At 35.5% G+C, this 18,758-nt stretch overlaps 1 protein-coding gene across 2 annotated transcripts in view; it reads right to left on the minus strand.

The window, feature by feature from the left end:
* Window positions 1-18,758, minus strand: part of GLRA3 (glycine receptor alpha 3) — a 76,132-nt gene that overhangs the window by 1,505 nt on the left and 55,869 nt on the right. Inside the window, exons 7-9 of one of the 2 annotated variants that reach the window (XM_041395676.1) lie at window positions 8,258-8,472; window positions 6,553-6,699; window positions 2,273-2,392 (exon numbers count right to left, since the gene is read on the minus strand). In XM_041395676.1, the coding sequence (XP_041251610.1) occupies window positions 2,273-2,392; window positions 6,553-6,699; window positions 8,258-8,472 (482 nt within the window). Of the gene's footprint in view, window positions 1-2,272; window positions 2,393-6,546; window positions 6,700-8,257; window positions 8,473-18,758 lie in introns of both variants that reach the window. The other variant, XM_041395677.1, reaches the window with a different exon arrangement.

Genomic DNA, 18,758 nt, shown 5'->3' on the forward strand with positions numbered 1-18,758 from the left:
AAGTCTAAAAACTACTTATTTGCCAAAGGGAGTCAAATAATTACTACTTCAATTCAACAGTTAGAAGCATTTTTTTGTTTTACTTTAACTTCTTGCTTTATAAAAAGGCAATTTCTCAATGAGCACAAATTAAATCCAAAGTTGCAAATTTTTCATTTTGAAAATGTCTAACATTTTGAAAATCTGAAAACATTTTTCAATGAAGAATTAATTTTAAAAATTTAAAACTTTCATCAAATAATTGCTAATTACTTTGTTTAAAAAAATTACTATGTTTCAAATGAACTCTTTGGCCATCAGAATGACCATCCAGCAGAGCTGTAGATATCAACCTGCTGAAATACTTCTTCATATATGTAAATTGAATAAATACTGAGACTGATAAAGTTCACTGAAACTACTATATCTAAAATCTATATTAGAATTTGCCTTCAAAAATAAAAATAAAGAAAAATTAACATGAAAGAAAAGGAGGAGAAAAAATCACTGACTGACTTTACTATGGAAATGAAAAACAGAAATACAAAATGATAGGAACATTATTTGATGACGTGATAAAACAGAGATTTATTTACTGCAATAGTGTCCCTCTCCTGTCAGCTAAGAATGGAAAATAACATCTTTAATGTAGTTGTATTCTAGAATAGTGGTATTATTCTTTTGAGTAGCAGATTTCAGCTGTGCATGTTTTCAGGATCAGGCACTACTACAAACTAAGATTTACTGTCTTTGTTTCAGGTTTACCTGAATGGAAGGATCCCCTAGAATGTTTTAAAGGCCAGGTCTCTCATCATTTTTGTGCTTGCTGACCTCCTGTATTTCATCGACAAGCAGACTTGTCGGAAATGCTCTCGATAGTTGAATTGATGTGAGGCTCCTTGTAGGAGCCCAGCGTTCCTGCCCAGTGTCTGTTGGATGGTGTCTCCACGAGGGCAGGCAGCATGGCTGGAGCCAGCCAAATCACACCCAAGTACTAGGGCTGGTGGATATGCAGGAGAGAACCTTCTGGAGCATACCAAGAGCTGCCAGAATTCCTTTCAGGGGCAGCAGATTGAATATTCAAAAGGGAGTTCTGCAAGTTTTCCAGCAGATTCATAATGCTGAAAGATCACTAGGTTGGTTTCAGATTAATATCTGAGGGTGCTTGTGCACAGCAGGAAAGATGCAGTTGCTGTTATCAATACTAGCTTTGAGTGCCTTTTTGAAGGCATTTATGTCAGTGACATGCCTTTTCATTGTTTTACTATTGATTGACTTGGCTAGAATTCCTCTTTTTGACTGGAAATATGTCTTAGAATGCATGTGTCTGAGTCTACAGATGTAGAAATCATCTGAAGGACAATACCCTGTATGACCCAGCTGAGAGCCTTTGCAGTGAATCTTGCTGAAAAAGTCCTGCGTATTGGCTGAATGAATAGAGTTAATTTTTTAAGTGATAAGAAAACTTTTGTTCCTCTTGTGACCTTTTTAGTGTATTACCACTACAGGAAACTATTACAGATATTTGATAAAACTTTAAAAATCTTATTATGAATCAACTTTAGTAAGAGTTTGAATTGAATGCATTTTTCGCCCATTCAGCTTTAGAGTCAACAACTTGAAAGTTACCTTTAAATGTAACTGCATGCAGTGACATTTAAATATTTTATAATGCCTATTAAATTAATGTAATTAAGGAGTGGAAAAAATTTAGATAAGTCTTTTTTTGGAAAGTTAGAATTCTTTAGTGGTCTGAAGGAAATTATTTCAATTCATTTACTTCTGTATCAGTGTTTTTCTACAAAATACTTAGCTGTAAATGAGTAAAAAATGTGAGTTTTGTGGTCTTATATGACCGTGGTGTTTCCAGTTAGTCTGCTTAGTAATACATTTCTCTTGAGAAATAATATGTATATAAGGGCTGAAAATAACTCCATAGCTATTTGATTGTAAGGTATTATAATTCGAAAACTATTTGAAGCCTTGACTTTAGTAATTTGAACACTCTTTTTTATTGCTCAATTTTGAGAAGGAAAGTGGTATTGAGCTGTTTTGCACTACAAACAGTGCAGAATTTTACTACTATATTTTAATCCAGATTTAAACAGATCAAAATGGATTATGAAATTAACAGGACATTACCTTTACTAACATTTCACGTCATCACATACAGGTAGCAATGAAGGTATATGAAGTTCACATGGGAAGATGTTATTGTAGACAAAAGGACAGGGCCTCTGTTAATGGTTGGATAGCACATTATGACAAATGGGACATCTTCTCAATAGTTTACCCTTAAATTTGTACTGTAGATTTGAGGCAAAGTCCCGTCTATACGTCCTGCACATCTCAAGCCATTGCTATGCTGTAATGATTCACTGATTTCATTTCCATCAAGAACTCCCTGAAAATACTTTCATCAAAATGGATGGTTGACCAAAAAGAAAACAAAAGAAAAAAGGTGTGATTACCATTAAAGACAATCTAGTTTGCATGTCTATTTTCTTCTCTAAAGATATGGTGATCTTTAGATTTTGAAAATAGAACTAATATAGTGAATATTCCCAAAACCTAAATATATTAACAGCTGACCTAAAACCAAATTGTTATTATTCAGTATATGTACACAGTTAATATTTTTCCCATAGAATGTAAGTGCAACTAAGGAAAAACAATGATCATAGGTGTGTTTCAGTATCCCTGTATGACTTTTTTTTTCTGCCTTTTTTTTTTTTTGTCTTTTAAGAGGGAAATAAATAATTAACATTCATTCTGAAGGAATGGTAACATAATATTTCTGAATAGTTCTTTTCACTGGCCAGTTTTTTTTTTTTTTTTTTTTTTTTTCAAAGAACTGGGGCTCATATACTAAGTATCAAATGAAGTCTCAAACTGGGAACCAAAATTCCCATTGGTTATGCTATTTGTTTACTTATAAAGACATTAGACCCTTTAAAAAAAAAATCTCCTATACCTATCGTGATGCTTATTGGAAAAAATCATTGAGTAGGTTGTAACAACAGCTTTCATTTGTAAATGAATTTATAACAAAATCCCGGACACTTCAAAATTTTTGCTAGTTCTGTACAAATTGAGTCAGGCCTCTGAAAAGAAATCTGCCTTTAAGTAATTTGGAATCACTGAGTGAAGGCCATACTTACAATCATAAAAATGGTGGCCAGAGGGTGCAGTGGTATCTAAGAATTGCTTTTGATGCTGTTGTTGTTGTCTGGGAAGGGAGGCCACAAATGAACCAGATGGTGTGTAAAAAAGGCAGTGACTATAACTGGAAAAAGCATAAGGAAAATGGCAAGGATAGATGAACTCTAGATGCCAAAATGTCTTGTTACAGTTCTGTACAGAGCTGTAATTTGTATAACAATAAAATTTACTGCAGGGGTCTTATCCAAGTTCAAACATATGCTTCTTAATAGAGAGATTCCAGTTCCTCTGTGTTTTCAGAAGAACATAACCCACAGTTTAAGTTAATTTAAAAAATATTCCAAAGTTTGAAAACCTGTAAATTTGTTTGAAGATATGTTTAGAAATAAAATTAAATTCAATGATTTGAACAAAGCATTTGAAAAATACAGGAGAATGGGTCAATAACTGATGTTGTTTAAAAGGCAAATGGTAAACTGGTTTGGATAAACAACTGTATTACTTGCATCACTTGATCCTTTGGCTGCTTTCAGCTGTTACTGTATAGGTTTCATGTTGTTCATGTTGCAAACATAGTTTTGAGGATTTATATGGACTGATGAGGAGAATTTCCAGGGAAGATGAATGAGAAAAAAACAAAACAAAACCAAAACCCCAAAACCCAAAGCAAACCAAAATCAAAAATTGTATCCACTGGGAATATTTATAGAAAACACTAAATGGAAATGTTCAAATGGTGACATGAAGGAATGAAGAAATCTGGTTTCTGTGTCCTTTCTAGACAAGCTATGACAGACTAAAAAAAACACATTAGTAAAAAAACCCTACCTTTTTAAACAATTGGAATAGATTTCAGGGGGCCTTGTGGAATTTTTTTGGCTGGGATGAATTAGGTATGAATGATCTTTACTTAAGTCAGGAAAATGGATCCACTTACCTCCCAAAGACACTGACATTCAATCATAGGACTATTGCTCTGGTGACTTGGTAAAAGTAAATATTTCTTGCAACAAGCATATCTTTCTAATTACAAAGAAAATAGGCTCTGGAAATTCTTCATCTGCCCTACACATACCTGAAATGAAACATTTCCAAACTGATCTATTTTTTGTACTTTTGTTACATGTCAAATCACTGGAAGTTTTACTGTACCCTTGTAGATAAAATGCCAGTGGCAAAAAAAATCTGTATTCAACACTTAGCATTCACTTGGTAGAAAAACCTGATCTTAGTAAAATGTTTCAAGAGGGTAAGCATACAGAAGGAAAAAGTCTAATAAATTATCCTATCTGCTTTATTTCTCTAATAGTTTTGGATGTAAATACTGAATAGAATGATGTTTTTCTCTTTGCCAAGGATGAAGATTTAATGTTCAAGGAAGCCCATAAAGTTTATTTTAAATTTAGCCTTTTTACATAACATCTTTTCACCTCTTGACTTTATGCCAAATGAACATTACTTAATACATGGTAGTTTTCAAAGTCAATACAATCTAATCCCTGAGAGCCAGTGGCTGTTTGACCTAGTCCAAAGGAATAACAAACATACAAAACTTTATAAGCTTGAGCTCTAGTAACTAGTGACTAGTCTAATGTGACTAAAGTCTAGTGACTTTGAAAAAGACAAAAGAAGAAGGAAAACCAAGTTACTTTGACTTATGATCCTAGGGTCTGCATTTAGTGTTATAATTGTGGTGAATAAATAATAACATTTGTGGTAAGGAAGGCAAGTTATTAACTGCAGTTTTTAATCTGTAAGACTCGTGTATTATTTGTATAACAGAGGGTTTAAGATGCCATCCAAATTTGTTTTTAAGAGATAAAATCTCCATGCTGTAATGTTCCTTCCTCTATTCTGAGGAAGGAAGTTACTACCTGTCAGTTCCTAATCCTGTGGTCATAATAATTGATCTGCATTTAAAAGTGATATCGCTTAAGTTGAAACTGGTAAATTTGCTTGAGATCCAGAAGAAACAATAATACATGGTGAGAAAGATGAATGGACTAAAAGTATAGTGACATAATATCTCACTTACCACAGCTGTTTGATACAAAATTCACTGGTTGTGATTTACCTATCCCCTGTCCTGTAATTCCTTTCTGCCCCACCCCATTCTTCCCATTCCAAACCTTAGGACAGCTTTCAGAGAGCCACCATATTCCAAGAACAAACACCTTGTAACAAAAGTGCTATTTTTTCTGCTACTTTCATCAGGAATAAAGAAGGACATTTTCCACAGGGTCAAACGTTGAACACAGGTACTTGCAGTCTGAATCATCCTCTAGTCTACAGTACATGAGTTTCTCTGTGCAGCTGAAGAAGTCTGGCACTCCACACACAGGGACAGGCAAATGTATGAAAATGTAATTTTCACCTGACTGTCTGGCCTGTCTTTTAACACTGAGTCTTACTAACAGAGATGGCTTAGGCAGGCTTTACAGCAGTGCAGATCTTCTAAGTAAGAGGGAAACTTGTATAATATCTTCTCCGGCTGATATAAGCAGCAGACTAAGTCTTCAGCAATGAAAGGTGGTTGAACTGAATCGTGTTGCTATGGTCAGACTTTCAGCCACTAGTAATATTCTAGACAGTGACTGATAATGACAGGTTTTGCATGAGATCAGTGGGGGAGGGGGTAATTATTTAATGAGTAGACTGGAGAACTACTTACACTTTGTAAAATCTGAAGTAGGAGTTACACATTGTAAGAAATGGTCCTTATTGCTTGGTTTAACTACAGATTTCAGAATTCGAACTTGTAACCTTAGCTTTTTGGCTGTGCACACTGGTAGTGAGTTATTTTACTGGTAGTCTGTATAGCTTCAGCTCTAATATAAATATTAATAACCATTACTATAATTCTTATTCTTACCAATAACATGAACAACTAAAACAAAATTACCAGACATAAGGAAAAAACCCTGAGCTTACCAGCGTTTTAAAGTAAAATGTTTGTTTTTTTACCAATAATGTCATTTGAATAAGTACTTTGCGTATTAAAAAATATTTGCATGAAACACAGCTGTTAAGGCTTTGAATTGAGTATTAGAATGAAATTGGGAAACACTTGTTGAATCTCAAAGTAGTAAAAACTGCTGCAAATACCAGTAACATTAATTCACGGAAGTATAATCTAACTCTTCCAACAGAGTGAAATTCGTGCTTGTGCAGATGGCTCCCACATGGCCCATGCCTCATTTAAATCCCTCTTAATCTCTCTTTCGAGAATTCAAGTTGGATTTATGAAATTCATAGTCCTTGTAGTGACCCTCTTCCTAAAGTGAATTTTATGCTGTGCTGCCATTTTATTTCTATTGCCACTTCAAGCTGCAGTGTGTTGACCAAATTAACCCTGCATCCTGGCACAATTCAGTCAGGCCCTTTAAAAGCTGAGAACACTGTTACTTTTACCTTGCTCTTCTTCCTCTTGCGTTGGAATCGCAGGAGTTCTTTATGCTGCCTTGACACAAAGTTTACAGCTGCATACTCCAGAAGCGCAGAAAACACAAAGAGCAGACACACTGCCATCCAGATGTCAATGGCTTTGACGTATGACACCTATGAGAGGAGACAGGAGAGGCCTGAGTATGTTAAAATGTTCCACAGATGTGAAGTTTAGTACTTCATGGCAGGAGGAAGTGCATTAATATCTCCATATTCCAACAATACTTTTATAGAAAAAAACCTTTGCATGAAAGTTAGACAAAAATAAGAAGAACAATTCAATCTATAAATGTAGAGTTTTTGTTAAAAAATGTATTCTTTTACAAAATGTGCTTAAATCATTAACAGTTCCTTATAGTGTAATACATCACAAATGAAATAATCCTCAAAAAACAAATGCTCTTCCTTCATTTGTCCCACTGAGACCTGTGAATGACACTAAGGAAGCAAAAAAACCTTGTAGTGGGACCAGCTGGAATTCCTGTATCAAAGTGGATGTGGCTGAAAGTTCCTGGAATAAAAATTAGGTAGAAGAAAGGAAATAGGTAAAGGAGATAGTTCTGATGGGTTCATTCTCTGCTAATATAGGAACAGGAAATCAAATATATAGTTTCAAATTAGTCCTGTAGTTTAGTCACAGTGAAAGTACTGAAAATCAGATACAGGTCAGAGCTCATTGCAACCCTGTATTGCCAAGACCAGATGCAGGACAAGATCTGAACCTACTCTGTCTTTGCAGAGTTACAAGAGTTTTTATGTATAAGCAAACATAGTTAACATCAGACCTCAAAATGTGACAAAATAACCTGCAGCTCTCTGTTAGTCTCTTACATTGTTGATTATTTTAGTTTTTAGAGCATTCACTTTTATCTGTTGATGCTAACTTTGGATACATCCAGTTCCATATATTTGGGGCACAAAGCATGCTCAAATCTGTTAGGGCTCTCTGTTTTACTTGAAAAAAAAAGTTAATTAGATTAAAAAATCATGTCAAAACTAATACAGAATTGAACTTTGTTTATTTTATTGTATACATTTTATTTCTATTAGCTGCAATAGAACATGAAGATGGTCAAGGAATAAGCCTTAAAATGAAACGGAAAATATTTAAAGCAATTACACCTAAGAAAACAGAAATAGTATATCATAGAAATAAACTTTGTGATTTGCATTGTGTTTAGAATAATTTTGTGCAATTGTTTGGAGCTGTTAAGGTTCACATTTTTCTATATCTTAATGTAAATGTGCTTGTAACTAGTGAGCTAATTCATAATTTAGGGAGTTTTGAGAAAGGAATACAAGTGAGAATCTATGGTAAGAATCTATGGCTTTTAGAATTTCAGTCATATCTGCTAGCATGTCACCAGATACTGTGATGTGAAAAAGGATGAGCCTGTCAATTGTTAAGTACTTGAGTTTATATAAAACTGAATAACATTGTTTTCACTATTTGTTAAGGTTTATGGAATTAACTAGTTGTGTGGCTATATAGTAGAGACAGGGGAGAAACAGAATATATTTGACTGGAGAATCAAAAACCATTAAATGTTTCAAAATTATTTATTTGATTCAGGAAATGATTGAATGCTAATAAAACACATAAGGTTGACTGGAAGTGTTTGCCACATAGCATTATGATTAATATAGTACAAGCAAAGGAAATTTAGCCTACCTTTGGAAGAGATGCTCGTGAACCTGAGCTTTGTGTTGTCATGGTCAGTACAGTTGTTATGCCTAAAGCCACTCTGGCTGGAGCTGCGTCCATATTGATCCAAAACGACACCCAGGAGAGAATCACGATCAAGAGGCTCGGTATGTACATCTGGATGAGATAGTAACCCATCTGCCTCTCCAGGTGGAATCGGACTTCAATACACGTGAACTTTCCTTTTTACAACAAAGAAAAAATATTCAAGAGAAATAGAATGCTTTTACTGTCAACATCTAGTGCACACTCTTAAAGAATGTATGCTATGTCAAATATATTTGTTCACTAGAAAAAGATTTATGTTTTGAATTCTCCACAGTGATTTGTAATAAAAACATTATAACTGGAGTATCTACTGGAAGGAAAAGGGGCAGAATATCTGAAAATTTAAGACTTTGATAAGGTCTGAAATTCTTATTTTCTTATAAAAACCCCCATGATTCATTTTAACAAAAGGAAATTTCCTCTGTGAGATCACACTTTTTTTTTGTGACATGATTTGGAAATTCTGCATACACAGAAAACACTTTCTTCCCCATAGTATAATATCTCCTTTATATTTGATTAAATTTTAAATTTAATTTTATTTTTATTAAAAATTGGGAAATTATAGTGATGTTAGTATGGGCATTAGTTTATCAATAGGAGAATCTGCTAAATCTCTCCCTGTGACCCCATTCAAATGGTTTCAGCTCATAAGAGAAATTATCATGTTTCAAACACTAACTGAATACTAGAAAGACCAGAGATTAGGAAACTTTAGGAAGGAGAGTAAACGACCTAGTTTTATCCAGGTACTAAACATTAAGCAACTTCTACTGAGTTATTCAAACCAGAAGAAAAAAATCTATTGGTGGCTCATAAAAATTTCATAAAGCCGTATTTTTAGATTAGCCAGATTGTTGGGGGGTTAGGGTTTTTTTTCCACTCTACAAGCTGTAGATTGTTTCACAGATCTTGACCCAGCCTCATTAGATTTTCTAATTCTACCCAATGGCCATATCAGTCACATAGGGATGGTGCTAAAGGCAATGCTGTTACTGCAAATGGTGTATACATAAAACAGTTTCTCACAGCAACAAATACACATAACTCAGTTTATTCCTTATTTGGGTGAAAACTTTTCCTAATTCTAAATTTAACAAGGAAGGCCATATCATTGTATATTTCTTAAGTGGTATGAAGTACTTTGGTTATGTTTTCCACTCATTTTTGATAGATATTTTCCTAATCAATTTCTAGTTGCCAAAATGCCATTTTATACAAATTTTTTCCATATTAATAGAGATTTGATACTTATCAGATTAAAAAGATTATCAGATTAAAAAAACTGTAATGTATTTATAAGCTTATACTATACTAATATATGGTGTTTTATGCTGTGATAATAGTGTTAGGCATACAGAAATGAACTTCAGATAAAGTCAAACAAGTATTTTTTATTCTAGGGATATTAAGTACTTCTGAACTTCATTATTTTCATAACAGTTCTTTTAACAGGCTACTAATTTTTCTATGATGCCATTATGAATGTAATTTTGTGACAATTTTATTCTGCTAAGGCACTAAAAAATTAGAAAGACATTAGTCATGACGGTTAATTTTAAGATTACATCCTGTACCTCGGGAGTTTTATATCTGAAAGCTCAATTATTAATTCCATTCCTAATTGCCAGCGTTTTCTGAATCCTATCTACACTCCTGAAATCTGTGTCCCAGATCCTGGCTCAACCATCTGCTGCCACAACTTCAAGACTGATTTCTGCCCCAGTCATGGGATGAAATCCTGGTTTGAAAAAGTGAATGGGATTTTGGTGTTTAGTTGAGGAAAGGCCAGGATATTCCCCTACATTTGCGTTCCATGGTCTTCAAAAGGACACCTATGCATTCTAGTGTTTCACTTAGCAGTTCAGGATACCCCACATAACCAGAAGTCTGGCACTGACTGGCCTTTGTTGGAATCATATTCTTACTTCAAACTGGTTCTTACAATGAGGATTTCTTTTTTTGTGACACTTATTCTGTTAATTCAGCAGCCTTGGACAGCAGCAGTCTCTGTCTCCTACAGCACAGTAAATCGTGGCGGTAAGGGGTGACAGAAATGCATCAGCCCAATCTAGGTCTAAGCAAAGCCATTTTATTTGGCATCATATCAGTAAGAATTGTTCAGCATGCAACATTTTCTTCTTATAGGGTCCTATATTCTCCTTTCAAATCAAATTAGGAAGAAAAACTAAGGAGCATCAGACTACACAATACATGCATATGCATATATGAAGTGTCAATAAACATTATATATTGTATGTTGGTTTTTTTCCATTCAGAGAAATGTGGGATGAGAGATCTGAGTTTCTTTTCTGAGGACTCCATTGGACTTGAACTATTACAGAACACTCAGGATAAAAATTCTGTGGTCCTAAACAGTGAACAGTAAATAATATAGTAGCTCTGATATGGATTATTTTATGTGGCTGCAAATTTGACAGATACAATTGAACTAAGGAGGAAGACAAGAATAGTTGTAAGCAAGAGAATCCTAAAAAAATTGAAGAGATTCTAAATGAAAGAAGTGCAGATGGAATATATTGTAGCCACAGGGAAGGAGAGAAAAAAATGGGGATAATGAAGAGGTCAAAACTAGGACTGAATGATATGTCAGAGGAATTATACAAAAGCATTTTTTGCTTGGTTTAGTATTTTTGTAAATATCATTGGCCAAGGGAAAAAACCCCCTCAAAAAAAAAAAAAAAAAAGTGGAATCTTTCTCAAAGTAGAAAAATCCCCTTGCTTAGTTGCACAACAAGTGTGACCTAGAAGCCTGCCTTTGTCTTAGACACTGAAAGTTTATGGACTTTACAGGTATACTTCCAGTGCTTCCTAGTCAAGCCTACTGTGTTCCTCTTTTCCAGTACAGCACTGAAAAATTAATATATAGCATCTCTTCAGGAAGACTGGTGCTACCCAGCTGCGCCTTTCTGTTGCTCCACCACTGAGTGTTGGAGAAAGGCTGCAGATGCAGTCAGTCTCAGCTCTGCAGTTGCAGCAGTTGCTGGTCTAAGTGTGAAAGAGTTGATGTTAGCTTTTGCCCTTCTTGACTGAAATCAGAACCACCTGCATAAACTTGGCTAATGAAGCCGAGTGGAAAAAGAAAACACTTCCTCTAGCAGATGTGAGCTCCAGCCAGCAGAGACTGTGCTGTTTTTTCCCACCTGAGGCAGCATCCAGCTGAGGGCCTTCTTTCTCTTCCTGTATTCCATTTCAAACTCAAAGCCAGGTTAGCTGTGGTTTGATCTATTTGACTGGATGCTTGAATAGATCAGAAGAGAGATACCCATAAAGTCATCTCAGCTGGGGAATGAGATAGACAAGTAACTAATAGCATTGCTCTAATAATTAATTTGCAGTACATGAAAGGTAAGATCCAGTTAATTTTGACATGCACTGTGAATGTCCCAGAGAGTGTTTAGCAGGGGGACAGGAATCCCATTTGGAATTGTGGCTTTGCTGAAGCTGAGCAACAAATTAAGACCTGACGGTAGTTTCAGATTAAAGCTAAATATAACTGTGCACACAATCCATAAAATGGATTTTTGTAAAGCAAATGAAAAAAAAAAAAACTATGCAGGGTGTCCCAAAATAAATATTTTTTTCTTGAATTGAGGTTACATTTTTTGTGTTTGTAAGTCTAGCCTAACCAGTGACTTAAGTGCATGAAAGACCCCAAAAATGCTGACTTGATGAGCATTGTACCTGTGCTTGTGAACTGAATACACTGGTGTATATGCATGTTTATATCTCTTATCCATATTTGGTAACAACAATGTTAGAGCTGCTGAACTGGCAAGATTTCCACCCAACGTCCATGCTGAAACCATTAGTGCAGTGAAAAAATAAAATTGTAGTCTGTCTATATGATTTTTCTTTTCCCCAGAAAGCATAAATTGCTTTTCTTTGGAGTCAGTATCTAGATCACATACTACTTTTGGTGTTTCTTCCATGGCCAACCCAAGAAGAGCATTTTTCTACTTCAGGTCATCTTCACACTATGCAGTGTCCTCTGTTTGTGGCATGTGCTGTTTAAAAAATGGGCTATGCAGGCAGAAGTATGCTTGTGCCATTAAAAGGTGCTGTCAGTAGTGTGGGATGTGCAAGAAAAAGCAAGCATAAGTTGTACATTCAAGCCATAAAGAGTCCTCTTTTATAGTTTCATCTGTCTCAAACTATCCCAGAGGTAAGAGCTGGTAGGAGTTAAAAGTATTTGTCTCCTTTTAGCAGCCCTTAAGGTGTCTTTTGAGGAAAGATTTTCTTACTGTACCCCTACAATGTCATAAACATGTTATGATTCCCAGGAAGGCTGAGTAGCTGTTTCTGAAGCTGTACAGAAAGTTTTAATAAGTGAGAATTACTTCAGGATTCTGAGTCAAGGAAATAGTGTGCCTGAGAAATAATAAAGAAAGGAGTAAAAATTATTAAACTACTATGAAATTAAAAATTAATAGCATAATAAAATATGAAATGAGTAAGTATAAACAAATGAGGAAAGAACTAAGCATGCAGAGTTCAACTGTTAATCCATGCAGAATGGAGAGTTATCTGCTGAAGATTCTTAAACTACTTTAGATAATAGTAAATGCTAGTCTGACCTTGTAAGTAATTGAAAATGCTAATAAATTATTTACTGTGAACTATCTTATGGATATAGAGAGGACCGTGGCTGAAAGACTATACAGCTTAATGAAATTACATGAATCTATTTACTTAAAATAAGAAACTTATGCTTGGTGAATAGAGATTATTTAAAGCTTAGCAAAATTCAACAGAATTAGGCAAATCTGAATAAATCTTTACAGTGCTCTACAGAGTACGTGTCCTGGATCTGGGAAGTAAATATTTCATATTCTGATTCCAACACATCTGTCAGTATGGATGTAGACTATGCAATTCTGATTTTACCAGTGACTGATAGCCAGCAAGCAGCCAGTTTAGCAGTCAAATATTGCTAGCTGTGGAGATTTGCTAACAGAATCCTGGGGCAATTGAACTGTGATGATGTTCTGTCCTGGTTCTGTTCCTCTGCAGCAACACTTCATTTTTCCTCTTGAAAAAACAACTAGAGATTAAGGCTTAGCATGAAATTAGAGAAAAAAACAGCCCTGAGAAACAGCAGGAAAGGAGAAAGGGAGAGTGAGACTACTTCAGTGGCTAGGATATGCTCAGCCTAAATGGATGACTTAGACTTACATCTCTTAATACAGTAGAGAGCTTCACCCACTTGTCTGTCTTCTGGAAAGTCATTTCTTAAGCACCTCAATTCCTCTACTCCCTATGTTCTGACAGAGATCCTAAATTCAAAATGAGCTTGAAAATTGCATTAGACAGAGGATTTCATTCTCAGTGTTATTCTAAACCTCTGTTGTGTTTAACTTTTTTAGACATGTAAAAAACAGATTTTGTCATCTTATGTGGAAAATATAACACATTGCAAAAGCCACCTGACACTCTTTTTTCTATAGAGATAAAATTAATGATAGTTCTTTCTTCTCAAGAAAAATGTTAGACTCTTCCTCCAAAATAAAACAATAAGTGGACTCAAGAAACAGATTTTGTATAGATTGATGTAACATGGCTACTGTATCTCATGCCTTTGACTGTTTTCAAAAGTTTAATACCTTGGATTCACAGGTTCTTACTAAATGGTTGGCACTGCAATGCTTTGAGTATTCCTATCTACTCCCTGTACAAGGACAAATATTTACTCAAAACAAATATCTGTTGCACACTGAGGATAGTTGACGACATATAATGTATATTTCAAATGTGATCTTACTGCAGGTCATCACAGACCTTCCCTTTGTTGTATTTCTCCAGACCTTCCTTAATGCTGATTCTGGCATTTGTCCCCTCCTGAGCTGGGGAACTTCAGTGTGCTAGGTAATGGAGAGCTAGTCCCTTAAATACCTGTGTGTTAAAGGCCCAGACAGATTAAGCTTGATCAATATTGTCCTGAGACAAGATCATTCATCATGTAACTAATCAATGCTTTTATTAAAGACCCTGCATATATAAACCCTAATGTTTTATCTGGTACACAGGATGGAATCACCCTGGCAATGGTCACTGCCTTTAGTGAGAGTGTGGCTACTGGCTCCAGCTGTCTTCAGACAAAATGGATTGGTAAAAAAAAAAGAGATTTGTTTGAAGTTATCAGTGTTGGAATTCTGAGGACAATTTTATCTTCTAACTAAAAAATTGTCCTAGCTGAAAATATACAGTCTTGGGAAGAAATAAGCTGTATTGCCATAAGAGGGATCACATAGACCACCAGCACTTTCCTTTTGCCTTTTGTTGAGTGCTTTCTTTTTTCTCTGCATCTGCTGAAATTAAGATGCAATTAACATCTCTTGGCAACAGCATGTCATGTATAACACTGCAGTCAGAATAGCAGATGATTTTCATAGATAGGATGAAGGAGAACGAAATATATAAACTGACTTTTCCATGAGGCAAAACTGTCCCATTTACTTCCTCTCCTGTTCGGGTCATTTTAAGGATCACCACAAGAAAAACAGTCTACTTGGTTTTACCTTTTAAGTAAAGATATTTCCTTTTTTTTCTTCCAAGAATGACACTTTTGTTTGAGAGCAACTCTGCTTTACTTATTACTGAAATACAGCTAAATACTTTCTGTTCCTCTGCCTTCCAGTGATAAAATTTTTAAGCAAAAAATAAAATTCATAAATTATGTGTATGCAAAGCTCATTATTTCAAGAATTTTTACCTATAAAACTGATGCATATAAGTAAACTTAGCTGAAATAATTTTCATACCTTTCTAAGAAGAAGTCAGGATAATAAAAAAGCACTTGGTAAGTACAGTCTCTAGAAACTTTCCAATTTGCACTTTAATATAAATTGCAATTTGAGTGTATTTTGTTGATAAAAACTGCTTATAAAAGTACTCGTGTTTTCTTCATCATAAAATAGATTATACACCATATCTATCTTCATACAACCTGGAAAGAAATTATGATTTTCCAGTGTCTAACACATAGAACTAGACAAATTTTCATTTACATGGCACTAGTCTATGTATCTAAAGCCAAGGTTCACTATACAACTCTAGGAATATACTGCTGTTCAGTTTTTCTTTCAAGTCCCAGTCTGTGGATATCAGAAGTATATTGGGGGTAATCAGTGCTGAGGCTGTCACCTGCTTTTGACTACATAGATTCCTGGACAGGAAGGAAATGTCTTTACATAGATTTTTTTGGAAAAAAAATACTGAGGCAGGCGGTAAACTTGACATTGGTGTAAGACTGATAATAATACAGTTGAAAATAAATGTGGAAAAGAGAAACTATTTCTTTTTCATCTTGATGAATTTGCATTTGTGGTTCTCATGTCCCTCAGAAAGGAGAACCGAGCTACACTGAGCAGGACCTTCATAGGCTGGAGAAGCCAGCACAACGTCAAGGCAAAAAGAAATGCACAGATGGGTGATGAGGATGGAGTAACCTCCTGCCCTGGTAGAGGCTGGGGGTGGTCTGGGTTGGCAGCAGGTCTCCCAGGCTTGGGAGTCTGAGAGATATCAAGTTGAACAGAAGCCTTGTGATGTGAAAGACTTGTCATGTGCTGCACTGCGTTAGCCAGAACAGAAAGGGGAAAAGTATAAACTAAAGAGACATGTAGATGTAATATTTCCACTTCCAGGACAGATGATGAATTTTTATTCAATGAATTTTTAAAGTAGAATGCTCAAATTTTGATCAGAGCAGGGTTGACAATTGTAGCCTCTTTGCCCTTGAGAAAAATGCCATGTTGGAGTCAGGCAGTGCCATTTTGTGTGCCTAGGGATGGTCACATCCTCAGCCTGCCATAGGCTCTGTTTTCCAAAGTGTTTATAATTTCTGCTTTTTCAGTGAAGGAATGAGCAGCTTCAGAGATTTCACACCCATAGACTGTCTCCTGGGTAAAAAGTACAAACCTCCTTTTCAGAGAAATGTTCTATGAAAAAAAACCTGAGGCGGTTAAAATGTCATGCCTTAAAAAGTGCTCCTACATTCTCAGAAAGAGTGGTTTAGGTGTTTGTCAACACAAGCAAGGGTTTGAGTTGCTGTCAGAGTAAGACATCAAAGTTATGTCTCATTTAATCACTGTCATCAAGCTGGCAGCAAAATGGCTGAATATAAGGCACTAGGTCGAAGGTTGAAAGTGAGACTTAGAAGGGCCACAATCTACAGGTGTTAAGAAACTTTTTTGAGGATGGGGGAACAAATAGGATCATGAGAAAAAATTGTGTTTGGGATGTGCATATTAGGAAGTCAGATGTCAGCAATTATCAGAAAAGGTTACACACAGAATCTATCAGTTCTGGTGGTGAGTGCAGCAATCATAGCTCTGCTGTTTCCATGACCACTACATCCAATTCTTTGATGCAAAAGGCATCATTAGACCTAAGACAGTTCTGAGCAGCATCACTCAAGTGTGGGTGTAAAGCATTATCCATGATGCAGGAGTAAAGCCAAGACTCATTTATGCCTGTTAGCCAATGCCATTATGTATCAATTCATGCTACTGTATATAGGGCTTTTTCCAGCTGTGTTTGAAATAAAATTTAGCTGTTGCATAACAGCCCAGGGAAGCTATTAATGTCACATAGGAATGTGGCAAAGCAAGCCCATCCTTGTAATGTAAATGGTTCATGTGTGATTTTTCTGGTTGTTATGATTCTACTTCACTTTCCACATTGGTCACTGTGGATATGCCTGTAGATGCAAAAAATGAAAATTATCAGAAACGTTGCTGTGTCACTTTAGAAAACAAGATTTGATGAGCCATTTTGCTCTACTGTTGCTGAAACTGTTATGTCTCTACCTTTAGACATATATTTATATATTTTATTTTTTTCAGCTCTGGTTATAGTGAACCATTTTCAATTGGGCATGAAACACTGATGGGACAAGCACTGATGAGTTTCCACATACAGTCCTAAAGCTTCATGCTAATTTGCTTCACAGGGAGAATTTTGGGATTTTTTTTTCTCTTTTACAGGATGTCTCAGAAGGGCTTTCCTACTAAATTTAATTTGAAAACTCTCCTTTGGTCACTTACTGCATACCAGCTGCAGTTGCTTAGCATTATTTTAAGAATTCATCTTATCTAATCTGTCATAGGCCAGAGAAACAGACTTCACATCATGTTTTAAAAATTGATTTTTGAAAATTTTGTTTCTTGTGGAGTATCCTAAAGGCATATCTGCCTGTAGTATCTCATTGTAGAAGCCTTAAGAAAGCACATTACTGATCATGTATCCAAGTGACATAGTGAAAATAGTTGTTGTTGCCTTTAATATAATGTTTATGGGGTTTTAGCCTATAAATGGTAGTTAATAATATTGGTTGTAAAAAAGAAATAAAATGAATTCTTACTCTTCTAGAAACCAAACCCTCTAATCTGATTAAATTTGTTTCATACTAAAGATTTGAATAAAAAATGACACTTTGGACAAAATACTGTTATCTCAAAGAGAAGACTCTCACAATAAATGTAGTCCTTCTTGGGTAAAACCACCTTTTCTTTCTGATTTGCCCTGACAAAGTTCTGTACCTGTAATTTTGGTGTTGTAACTCAGAGCAGGCCACTCAGCTGCTTCCTCTGGTGAGGACATACCTTTCCACCTGCTGCTCAGCATCAGCATCATATTTTTTCCCCCTGCCCATCACAGGCAGGTCCCAGAGCTGTGCAATTGCTTTATCTTTTGCTGACATATTTTGACATTCCCATCTTCTAACTGCATCCAGGCTTCTAAGGTTTCTGTCTTATCAAATGCCTTGATTTTTTTTGTGGACAAGTTAAATGATCCATTTACTTTCTCAGTACAGGTATGAGTTTCATCTTTCCAGGGCTGTGGGTTGCACTCACATCTTAGAGCATTTCTAGCCACAGAAATGCAGTTTGGCCAAAGCAATACAGAATACAACAGTATTAGAGGGCCACACTGTCCTCTAGACTTATTGCAGTAAACCCCTCCTCCCACCTAAATGTGACAGTATTGCAGACACAAGCACACTTATAGCCACATCTTGAGAACCATGAGGCCTCACACGCAGTTAATAACACCTGTTGCTTCTGCTTCTCCATTCAGCTTAGGAACACACTGGAAAAACAGTACCTCTAAGGTGACCCCATGTAGCCTAATATAACGTGCCTAGGCATAGCATATTTTCCTATTTTTCCTTAGGTAAAAATTGATTCCAAGTTAAATAGGTTTGAAACATAGGTTGTGAAGAAAAATGTAGTGCCTTCAAAATATTGAAAAAATGAAGTTTTAGTCAAAATCACAAGGTTTAAACTCAGATGATTATAATGTAAGTTCTCAAACAAATGGTAAGAGTACAACTCATCTTTGGACGGAGAGTTTGGAAATCACTAGTAATTCTGAGATTTCAAACCAGGTTTCCCTTCAG

The sequence above is a fragment of the Onychostruthus taczanowskii genome, unplaced genomic scaffold, assembly GCF_017590055.1.
Source record: "Onychostruthus taczanowskii isolate IOZ18803 unplaced genomic scaffold, ASM1759005v1 scaffold12, whole genome shotgun sequence".
In the NCBI taxonomy this organism is placed as follows: domain Eukaryota; kingdom Metazoa; phylum Chordata; class Aves; order Passeriformes; family Passeridae; genus Onychostruthus; species Onychostruthus taczanowskii.